The following is a 12,342-nucleotide window of genomic DNA, read 5'->3' as shown; positions in this document are numbered from 1 at the left end:
CCATTTTTAAAAAGACCCGGCAGAGCTCCATTGCCTTCAATCATGCAGAGACAGGTCGCGTGGATGTCTCGTCATTGATCTTGCTGGAAAGGGAAGAAATTGTGCTTTACAATGGTATTAATATCTACCAGTTGAACTGGAAGAATTGCATTTTTTTGGAGCTAAAATTAGGTCAAGTGTTCGGAACACCATTAGGTAGCCATTTCAGTTGAAGTTAGGTAGCCATTTCAGTTGAAGTCGGAGACGTTTACATACACCTTAGCCAAATACATTTAAACTCCATTTTTCACAATTCCTGACATTTAATCCTAGTAATAATTCCTATTTAGGTCAGTTAGGAAATGTCAGAATAATAGTAGAGAGAATAATTTATTTCAGCTTTTATTTATTTCATCACATTCCCAGTGGGTCAGAAGTTTACATACACTCAATTAGTATTTGGTAGCATTACAGTTAAATTGTTTAACTTGGGTCAAATGTTTCAGGTAGCCTTCCACAAGCTTCCCACAATAAGTTAGTAGGAATGGGTCAAAGTTCACCCAACAGAGCTGATGTGACTGAGGCAGGTTTGTAGGCCTCCTTGCTCACACAAGCTTTTCAGTTCAATCTGTCTACAACTTGTCAGGGCTTTGTGATGGCCTACTCCAATACCTTGATTTTGCTGTCCTTAACTTTTTATGGCTGCAGGGCTGTCAGTATTGAGTAGCTTGGATGAAAAGTTGCCCATTGTTAACGGCCAGCTCCTCAGTCTCAGTTGCTAATATATGCATATTATTAGTAGTATTGGATAGAAAACACTGAAGTTTCTAAAAACTGTTTGAATTATGTCTGTGAGTATAACAGAACTCATATTGCAGGCAAAAACCTGGGAAATTCCACTTCCTGTTTGTATTTTGTCTGGGGGTGGCAGATTTTCAACCAAGCTCTCATTGAAATTACATCGAGATATGGATGAGTTTTCACTTCCTGCGCCTTCCACTAGATGTCAAAAGTCAATAGAACTTTGTCTGATGACTAATGTGAAGGGGGGGGTCGAATGAGACAGGAAATAGTCACCACTGACACGAGTTGACCGTGCTTTCACCATGCGCGTTCACAAGGGATCTGAAGTCATTCTAATTCTCCGGTTAGAATGTTATTCAAAATATGTAAACAACATTCTATAGATTGATTCAGTACATCGTTTGACATGTTTCTACTGACTGTTATGGACCTTTTGGATATTGTCACTTTATAGTGGACGGGATTTGTGACTTTAGAATTGTTTACCAAACGTGCTAACCAAAGTAGCTATTTGGACATAAGACATATTCGAACAAATCAAGCATTTATTGTGGACCTGGGATTCCTGAGACTGCATTCTGATGAAGTTCAACGGTAAGGAAACATTTATCATGTATTTTCTGGTTTCTGTTGACTCCAACATGGCAGCCAATTTGGCTACCGTTCTGAGCTCCTTCTCAGATTATTGCATATGTTGCTTTTTCCGTAAACCTTTTTTGAAATCTGACACAGCGGTTGCATTAAGGAGAGGTATATCATCTATATTTATGATGAGTATTTCTGTTGAAACAATGTGGCTATGCAAAATCACTCGAACTAGTGAATCTAAGACACAAATGTAAACTCAGATTTTTTTTATATAAATATTAACTTTATCAAACGAAACATGCATGTGTTGTGTAACATGAAGTCCTAAGAGTGTCATCTGATGAAGATAATTCAAGGTTAGTGATTCATTTTCTCTATTTCTGCTTTTTGTGAATGCTATATTTAGCTGGAAAATGGCTGTGCTTATTGTGGTTTGGTGGAAACCTAACAATGGTTTGTAGTGCTTTTGCTGAAAAGCATATTTGAAATCCGACAACAAGATTAACTTTAAAATGCTATAAAACACATGTATGTTTTAAGAATTGTAATTATGAGATTTCTGTGGTTTGAATTTGGCGCCCTCTATTTTCAATGGTAGTCTGCAGCCATAACAAGTTAAACCATTTTGCCACAACTTTGGAAGTATGCTTGTGGTCATTGTCCATTTGGCAGACCCATTTGCGACCAAGCTTCAAATTTCTGACTGATGTCTTGAGCCGTTGCATCAATATATGCACTTAATTTTCCCACCGCATGATGCCAATTATTTTATGAAATGCACCAGTCCCTCCTGCAGCAAAGAACCCCCACAACATGCTGCCACCCCAGTACTTCGTGGTTGGGATGGTGTTCTTCAGCTTGCAAGCATAACAAAGGTCATTATAGCTAAACAGTTCTATTTTTGTTTCATCAGACAGGAGGACATTGCTCCAAAACGTATGATCTTTGTCCCCATGTGCAGTTGCAAATCGTAGACTGGCTTTTTATGCCGGTTTTGGAGCAGTGGCTTCTTCCTTGCTGAGCAGCCTTTCAGGTTATGTCGATATAGGACTCGTTTACTGTGGATAGAGATACTTTTGTACCCGTTTCCTCCAGCATCTTCACAAGGTCCTTTGATGTTGTTCTGGGATTGACTTGCACTTTTTGCAAGAAAGTAGGAGACAGAATGAGTCTCCTTCCTGAGCGGTATGACGGCAGCATGGTGCCATGGTGTTTATACTTGCGTACTATTGTTTGTACAGGTGAGTGTGGTAAATTGCTCTCAAGGATGAACCAGACTTGTAGAGTTCTACAATTCTTTTCTGATGTGTTGGCTGAATTCTTTTGATTTTCCCATGATGTCAAGCAAAGAGGCACTGAGTTTGAAGGTAGGCCTTGAAATACATCCACAGGTACACCCCAATTAACTCAAATGATGTCAATTAGCCTATCAGATGCTTCTAAAGCCATGACATTTTCTGGAATTTCACGCTGTTTAAAGGTACAGTCAACTTCGTGTATGTAAACCTCTGACCCACTGGAATTGTGATAGGGAATTATAAGTTAAATAATCTGTCTATAAACAATTGTTGAAAAATTACTTGTGTCATGCACAAAGTAGATGTCCTAACCGACTTGTGGAGTGGTTGAAAAACGAGTTAATGACTCCAACCTAAGTTAATGTAAAATTTCAACTTTACGTTTCAAATTTTGCCGGAAAATCGTTATCATTGCAAGTTAGTGCGTACTGTTAGCTAACGTTAGCTGGCTGGCTCAGTAGCTAATGTTACGTGTATGATCTGTGTAGGAGCTCTAGAAAGTTGGATGTTCATTAGAGTTGGGAATATGGTTCATTGTTTAGCTAGCTAGATGTCTAAACAATGTCTAGATGTCTAAACAAGACTCCACTATGCAAGTAACCATTGTACTGTTTACACCTTCTGTATCCTGTGCATGTTACAAATAAACATTTTATTTGATAGTGTGTGTTTACCAGAGAGTAATGTGAAGAATAGCATGACCTGCACCAAAGTCAGATTAGGATATAGGCCAAGGACTAGATAAAGTTCCTCTACTTTCACCACTTTGTCTTGAAATATTTGGTGGAAAACTGTGAATCATTAAAGACATGGGTGGGGATAAGGCTTTAGAGGGCATGAACGATGCTGAATGGGTGTAGACAAAGAGGAGCTCTCCAGTAGGTGTACCAAAACATTCAAAGGCCATTTTCGAAAAAGTGGGGTTTCAAGTTTATCAACTTTCAAATCAGAATTACTTTCTCATCATTCCTCAACTGGAGTGATAAACCATTTTCTAGCACAGTCTCTACTTTTATCCAATGTAAAAAACTAAATTTAAAGTGTTGCTACACAAGACCAATTCACATAGTTTTGGGAAAAGGAGCATCAAACTCATCCCCGTTGTGGGGAATAATCAGAATTGGTTGGTAACATAGGTAAGATGTTTAATATTCATCATATGCTTATAAGTTATTTCTCATAAGAATGTATTTTGTTGTACTATAGTGGTGGCCATTGGCAGTTATCGGTTCTATGTCAAGACTAAGTTGCATGGGCCGCAGAGAGGGGAGAGGTCAAGGTGTCATGTGTAAAGATATCTTTTGCTCCACTGTGTCTGTGTGCCAGTCACTCACTACTTTTCCCATCGGGGAGAGGAGGATGGCAGTGTCTGGAATCATTCTATGCTCCCCGTGAGCTTGTCCAGGATTGGTTGTATTTAGAATTGGTTGTATCTAAATGACAATTTGATATACGCCTGTTGATATGGAGGGTTGGTTTATGATTCTGGGTTTGAGTAAGGAGATAAAGCTGAACGATTTATTATGTCTATGCTGTCTGACTATGTGTGTTTTTTGCAATTAAAGGATCTCAGTTGCAATGTAGAAGGGGCTCTCAGAGAATTCATTGATAGACACTGAATTGATCTGAGAGTCACAGGGTTGTGATAGAGCTCATATAATTAAAGATGGACTTTGATAACTAACTCTGACTTGTGTGTGGTTTGCACTCATGATTTGGTAAATAGAGGAAATTTCCACGACACCGTGCACTTTTACCACCCTGTGAAGTTAAAAATCACAATTTATTTAATCTGTAGCCTAAAAAACTGAGCATGATTTTCAGGTCACAGTGGGAAAACCATACAACATAGCATCTCATAACTGCATGTTGACATTGACATGGTTATTCTAAAAGTATTTGCGCACAAAACCGTTTCCATCGCAATGGTCGCATAATTAACTCCAACACAAGGATCCCACCATGCCGAACCAACAAATCGTCTGTTGACATTTACAGAATTGTATCGACACTTGCTGTTTTCATCACACCTGTGGTGATATACTTTTATATGGCATGACTTTATTCGAATTAGAAGGTTGGATAAACATAGTTACAGACAGACAAATGCACACACACAAACAGTATCACTCAAACAGAAAATAATGTACATACACAAACACACAAATATTCTAAAATTAATGGCCGGAAGAATGCGGGCGGGGTAACATAAGAGGGTGGAAAACAGAAGCTTGACATTTTCTCCAAAGTAATTTCTGCTCTCCTTTCAGAGCCCAGATGCTGCTGCCTTGAGACAGTCTGGTGGTGTGGAGCAGGTTTAACAAGTCTAACCTGAGTGGGGAAGTGTGTTGAATCGTTTCGAGTTGTGACACAGCGTCGTCTCACCTGGATAGTCTGGCAGGCATGACTGCCGTTGTTGGTGAGGATGGCGGAGACGGCCTGCAGGGTCTTGCCCGTGTCTCCCCAGGACACCACCAGGCTGAAGAGGCAGGCACAGGACAGGGCGGTGAGGGCCTGCCCAGTAGGGTCGTTCATCCCCGTGCTGCGCACTGTTGTCTCCAGCAGCAGTTGGAACAGAGACTCTGTAGGGAGGATATAGAGAGTTAAGAGGGCCAGTATGTCTGCAAATGTGTGTGTGTTTACCTGTGTCTGCACAAGTGCGTGCGAGTGTGTGTTTGTGTGCATGCCTCTGTGTCTTGGTCCATTTGTGTTTGCATCTGTGTATACATGCATTGTGTGTGTCTGCCCATGCAATGTATCTGCAAGTATTAGAGCTCTGTAAATATACTGTGTATACACTACCGTTCAAAAGGTTAGGGTCATTTAGTAATATCCTTTTTGAAAGAAAAGCACATTTTTTGTACATTAAAATATCAAATTGATCAGAAACACAGTGTAGTCATTGTTAATGTTGTAAATGACTATTGTAGCTGCAAACGGCTGATTTTGAATGGAATATCAAGAGGCGTACAGAGGCCCATTATCAGCAACCATCACTCCTGTGTTCCAATGGCACGTTGTGTTAGCTAATCCAAGTTAATCATTTTAAAAGACTAATTGATCATTAGAAAACTATTTTGCAATGATGTTAGCATAGCTGAAAACTGTTTTGCAAACGTCCACCGTCTACCGAATAGCAGCACTGTAGAAACTATTACACTCAACGACTTGATTAGTGTAGTGTTAGCTAGCTACATAGTTGTCTTTGCTGTCTTCGTATCCAAGATAATTGTTTAGTTTAGAGCGTGTAGTCTTAGAGTGATTATCTTAATTTACCGAGGTTAGCTAGCCAGCTATTTGTCGTCCTTAACGTAGGAGACACTGCTAGCTAGCCAACAGCTAGCCAACGTCTACTGAATAGAACTTCCGCACTCAACAACCCGGTCGCATTCCGCTTCGCTCCACAGGTAGTATCACATTTTTCATTTCATTTCTTTAAAGCACAACGGTTTGATTTGTTTGATCGTAGCTAGCTACATAGCTAGCTACATAGCCGTCTGTGTATCAAAGATAATTGTGTAGTCTAGAGCGATTTTCTAGGTTAGCTAGCCAGCTATTGTCGTTCTTTTAACGCAACGTAACGTAATCAACACTGCTAGCTAGCCAGCTAGCCCCCGAATAGCAGCACTGTAGAAACTATTACACTCAACGGAACGACTTGATTAGTGTAGTGTCAACAACGCAGCCACTGCCAGCTAGCCTACAAAGTCAACAAAGCAGCCACTGCCAGCTAGCCTACTTCAGCAGTACTGTATCATTTTATTCATTTTAGTCAATAAGATTCTTGCTACGTAAGCTTAACTTTCTGAACATTCGAGACGTGTTCATCTCAGCCTATGCCTCCCTCCAGTCCCTCGACTTCTTGGCACTGACAGAAACATGGATCACCACAGATAACACTGCTACTCCTACTGCTCTCTCTTCGTCCGCCCACGTGTTCTCGCACACCCCGAGAGCTTCTGGTCAGCGGGGTGGTGGCATCGGGATCCTTATCTCTCCCAAGTGGTCATTCTCTCTTTCTCCCCTTACCCATCTGTCTATCGCCTCCTTTGAATTTCATGCTGTCACAGTTACCAGCCCTTTCAAGCTTAACATCCTTATCATTTATCGCCCACCAGGTCCCCTCTCAGAGTTCATCAATGAGCTTGATGCATTGATAAGCTCCTTTCCTGAGGACGGCTCACCTCTCACAGTTCTGGGCGACTTTAACCTCCCCACGGCTACCTTTGACTCATTCCTCTCTGCCTCCTTCTTTCCACTCCTCTCCTCTTTTGACCTCACCCTCTCACCTTCCCCCCCTACTCACAAGGCAGGCAATACGCTCGACCTCATCTTTACTAGATGCTGTTCTTCCACTAACCTCATTGCAACTCCCCTCCAAGTCTCCGACGTATCCTTTTCCCTCTCGCTCTCATCCAACACTTCCCACACTGCCCCTACTCGGATGGTATCGCGCCGTCCCAACCTTCGCTCTCTCTCCCCCGCTACTCTCTCCTCTTCCATCCTATCATCTCTTCCCTCTGCTCAAACCTTCTCCAACCTATCTCCTGATTCTGCCTCCTCAACCCTCCTCTCCTCCCTTTCTGCATCCTTTGACTCTCTATGTCCCCTATCTTCCAGGCCGGCTCGGTCCTCCCCTCCCGCTCCGTGGCTTGACGACTCATTGCGAGCTCACAGAACAGGGCTCCGGGCAGCCGAGCGGAAATAGAGGAAAACTCGCCTCCCTGCGGACCTGGCATCCTTTCACTCCCTCCTCTCTACATTTTCCTCCGTCTCTGCTGCTAAAGCCACTTTCTACCACTCTAAATTCCAAGCATCTGCCTCTAACCCTAGGAAGCTCTTTGCCACCTTCTCCTCCCTCCTGAATCCCCCCCCCCCTCTCTGCAGATGACTTCGTCAACCATTTTGAAAAGGTCGACAACATCCGATCCTCGTTTGCTAAGTCAAACGACACCGCTGTTTCTGCTCACACTGCCCTACCCTGTGCTCTGACCTCTTTCTCCCCTCTCTCTCCAGATGAAATCTCGCGTCTTGTGACGGCCGGCCGCCAACAACCTGCCCGCTCGACCCTATCCCCTCCTCTCTTCTCCAGACCATTTCCGGAGACCTTCTCCCTTACCTCACCTCGCTCATCAACTTATCCCTGACCGCTGGCTACGTCCCTTTCGTCTTCAAGAGAGCGAGAGTTGCACCCCTTCTGAAAAAACCTACACTCGATCCCTCCGATGTTAACAACTACAAACCAGTATCCCTTCTTTTCTCTCCAAAACTCTTGAACGTGCCGTCCTTGGTCAGCTCTCCCGCTATCTCTCTCAGAATGACCTTCTTGATCCAAATCAGTCAGGTTTCAAGACTAGTCATTCAACTGAGACTGCTCTTCTCTGTATCACGGAGGCGCTCCGCACCGCTAAAGCTAACTCTCTCTCCTCTGCTCTCATCCTTCTAGACCTATCGGCTGCCTTCGATACTGTGAACCATCAGATCCTCCTCTCCACCCTCTCCGAGTTGGGCATCTCCGGCACGGCCCACGCTTGGATTGCATCCTACCTGACAGGTCGCTCCTACCAGGTGGCGTGGCGAGAATCTGTCTCCTCACCACGCGCTCTCACCACTGGTGTCCCCCAGGGCTCTGTTCTAGGCCCTCTCCTATTCTCGCTATACACCAAGTCACTTGGCTCTGTCATAACCTCACATGGTCGCTCCTATCATTGCTATGCAGACGACACACAATTAATCTTCTCCTTTCCCCCTTCTGATGACCAGGTGGCGAATCGCATCTCTGCATGTCTGGCAGACATATCAGTGTGGATGACGGATCACCACCTCAAGCTGAACTTCGGCAAGACGGAGCCACTCTTCCTCCCGGGGAAGGACTGCCCGTTCCATGATCTCGCCATCACGGTTGACAAATCCATTGTGTCCTCCTCCCAGAGCGCTAAGAACCTTGGCGTGATCCTGGACAATACCCTGTCGTTCTCAACTAACATCAAGGCGGTGGCCCGTTCCTGTAGGTTCATACTCTACAACATCCGCAGAGTACGACCCTGCCTCACACAGGAAGCGGCGCAGGTCCTAATCCAGGCACTTGTCATCTCCCGTCTGGATTACTGCAACTCGCTGTTGGCTGGGCTCCCTGCCTGTGCCATTAAACCCCTACAACTCATCCAGAACACCGCAGCCCATCTAGTGTTCAACCTTCCCAAGTTCTCTCACGTCACCCCACTCCTCCGCTCTCTCCACTGGCTTCCAGTTGAAGCTCGCATCCGCTACAAGACCATGGTGCTTGCCTACGGAGCTGTGAGGGGAACGGCACCTCAGTACCTCCAGGCTCTGATCAGGCCCTACACCCAAATAAGGGCACTGCGTTCATCCACCTCTGGCCTGCTCGCCTCCCTACCACTGAGGAAGTACAGTTCCCGCTCAGCCCAGTCAAAACTGTTCGCTGCTCTGGCTCCCCAATGGTGGAACAAACTCCCTCACGACGCCAGGACAGCGGAGTCAATCACCACCTTCCGGAGACACCTGAAACCCCATCTCTTTAAGGAATACTTAGGATAGGATAAAGTAATCCTTCTCACCCCCCCCTTAAAATATTTAGATGCACTATTGTAAAGTGGCTGTTCCACTGGATGTCATAAGGTGAATGCACCAATTTGTAAGTCGCTCTGGATAAGAGCGTCTGCTAAATGACTTAAATGTAAATGTAATGTAAATGTTTTGCTAATTTTTAAAAAGCAATGAAACTGTCCTTCAGACTAGTTGAGTATCTGGAGCATCAGCATTTGTGGGTTCGATTAGAGGTTCAAAATGGCCAGAAACCGTCTGGAGAAGGGTAATTACAATCACGAGAAAAATGTATATTGTTGTAATCGTGTCAAAGAACTTGAGAACAGAAGTAGGAGAAATACGGTGAGATTAGTTCACCTGAAAGATATCAACATTGTGAGGCTGGTGGTGGTGGACTAATCTTGTGTGCAGAAAATCATAGCAGAAGGATTTGATGACAGGCACGAATTCGAATTTGAACAAACCCATCGCAGTTTAAACATGCCTGACGAGAATGGTTCTCATCCGACCCTACGATCTACAGCCTGGGGGAAGGTACTTAAAGCAGTGAAAGGAAGGCGTTTGGTGGGAAGGCCGCCGGCTGCCTTTTTTCCCAGAACCTTTCCAAGTAACTGGCAATGAATAGGAAGACGTTTGCAGCGGCGAAGAAACACCACGAGAAGAACGCCAGGCACACGCTGGCATTCCCAGCGACCCTGCTCTTTATTTGGAAGGGAAATAAAATGATTGTCAAGGAAAATGTGGAGGCTGAGAGATTCTTGCTAGAGCAAGGTGTTTGGCCGAGATGACGACGAGACAAGGTAAAATACAAGTTGAATGTTATGCCGTTTACTGTACAAATTAAGGTAGGATGTGTGTTTGCGGGACTAATTTAGCCTTTCAAGCGCCTTATGGACCATTAGGAATCTTTTAGTTGACTGCAGGTTCTTCTGTGGCTTCAAATAAAGTTCTGTGATGATTGACTCATTGCGAGTTGCTTTGTTTTATTTTGGGATTTGTTTTCTCTGTCTATGTGACAGCTTGGAGAGACAGCTGACCGGAGGGAATAGACCCCACTGGGGCTGTCATGGGCTAGCTACCCATGTTGGCCGTCTCAGACGCGGCTTCAGTATGTTGGAGACACCCGCTAAGTGCTACTGAAAGTCAACAAAGGAACATACCCCTAGAGCCTGCGAGAGCTGGGTCGCAAGATGGTTTAATGATTGATCACACGGTTACGGCCCCAGGACCGGAAACGACTACGAGTAGGAACACAGCACAAGACAACCATAACAGCAGCAGGACACACACTTCAGATGTGCAGCTGTGGTTGGGAGAGAGTAACATCGGCATGAGGGTTAAGGATCCATCAAGGGAGGAAAAGGTGCTTGGGAGAGCAGAGACAGGGCCCTCGCATTGACCAGTACTTCTTACGAAGAAGCAGCCAGTCAAATCAGTCGAATGAAGCACAGCGACGGGACGCAAACCAAAGTTCGCAGAGCATCAGCACCGCTGTAACGGAGGAGGATAACACAAGCACAGAAATGCCGGTGGATGAACTCACCCAACCACAGAGACCTCTAAAAAGATCAAAGGGCACAGACCGAGTGTGAAGTGGCCCAAAGCTGTTGAAAAGAAAGAGTGGGAAACAATCAACAACGACCTGACAAATCTTGGAACAACAGGTAGGAACAGCAGAGAAAAAGCTTGAAAGGATGGGAGACATTATCTACCACTACGGAGAAGAGCGCTTTGGAGTAAACGAAAGGAGAAGTGGCAAGACACCACCCGCGCCAGCCAAATCTAGGAGGCAGCAAGAGATCGAGATACTGGTCAGAGAGAGAAGGCAGCTGAGAAAGCAGTGGAAGAAGGCCTCTGATGCAGAGAGATGCTACTCCAAGCAGTTCCTTCCTACTCCAAGCAGACATTAAATGTCGGCTCGCAACCTTGCAAAGAGTGGAAAAATTAAGGAAACTTCGTAGGAAGGAACACTCAAGAACACGGTTCTATAAAAAAACTGTTTGTCAAAGACCTCTTCACAAAGGAAAAGTGTGGAATCCTAAAAACTCCAAAGCCAGAACTGGAAGAACATCTGGAAAAGGTCCACCAGGACATGAAAAGGCATGAGCAGATAATCATCCCACATGACATCCCACCTATTCAACCACCAGAATTCAATCTGGACACTGACCCTCCAAAATTGAAGGAAGTAGAGAACATTGTCCGAAGAGCAAGAGCAGCCTCAGCTCCTGGGCCTAATGGAGTACCATACAAGCTCTACAAGAACGCCCCGGATGTTCTACGCTTTCTTTGGAGGCTCATGAGGATAGTGTGGCAGAAAGAAATAATACCAAAGGCATGGGGAAGGGCTGGTGGTGTGCTAATCCCAAAAGAGAAGGATGCGACAGACATCAGTCAATTCCGACCAATCTCTCTTCTCAACATCTAAGGGAAGATCTTTTTCAGTATAATAGCACAGAGGCTGTCCACTTATCTGGAAAGGAACAAGTACATTGATATCTCTGTACAGAAAGCAGGCATTCCTGGTTTCTCTGGTTGCCTGGAACATACTAGTATGATTTGGCACCCGATCCAAACAGCTAAGAAGGACGAGAGAGACCTCTGTCATCTTCCTCGACCTGGCCAATGCCTTTGGCTCAGTTCCCCATGAACTCCTCTGGGAATCCTTCAACATTTTCCACGTACCAGAACCCATCACTACACTGGTAAAGGCCTATTTCCAAGACCTGCAATTGTGTTTCACAACACCGGACACAACATGACAGCGCTTGGTAGGCATAATGGCAGGTTGTACAATTTCACCTCTGGCCTTCACTATGGCCATGTAAGTCATCATCAGGGCATCGAGATGGGTGGTCGGCAGTGAGAGAACTAAGGAAGGGCTCCGTCTCCCACCTATCCGAGCATACATGGATGAACTGACTACACTGACGCCCACTGCAGCATGCACCAGGCGGCTACTTGCAAAACTGCAGGATAACATCAAGTGGACCCGGTTGAAAATCAAGCCAAGCAAATCTCGAAGCATCTCCATAGTCAAGGGACAGCTTAAAGATGTGAGGTTCTGCATTGGAGATGCCCCGATACCAATGGTGTCTGAGCAACC

General features: G+C 44.8%; 1 protein-coding gene across 1 annotated transcript in view; it reads right to left on the bottom strand.

Moving 5' to 3' along the window:
- LOC124043719 (E3 ubiquitin-protein ligase MYCBP2-like) overlaps window positions 1–12,342 on the bottom strand; it is a 320,564-nt gene that overhangs the window by 258,380 nt on the left and 49,842 nt on the right. The window contains 1 exon segment of the mRNA XM_046362606.1: window positions 5,055–5,251. Within this exon segment, the coding sequence (XP_046218562.1) occupies window positions 5,055–5,251 (197 nt within the window).

The sequence above is a fragment of the Oncorhynchus gorbuscha genome, linkage group LG09, assembly GCF_021184085.1.
Source record: "Oncorhynchus gorbuscha isolate QuinsamMale2020 ecotype Even-year linkage group LG09, OgorEven_v1.0, whole genome shotgun sequence".
Taxonomy (NCBI): Eukaryota; Metazoa; Chordata; class Actinopteri; order Salmoniformes; family Salmonidae; genus Oncorhynchus; species Oncorhynchus gorbuscha.
Note: the sequence above shows the minus strand (reverse complement) of the source record. Positions and strands in the feature narration are given on the sequence as shown.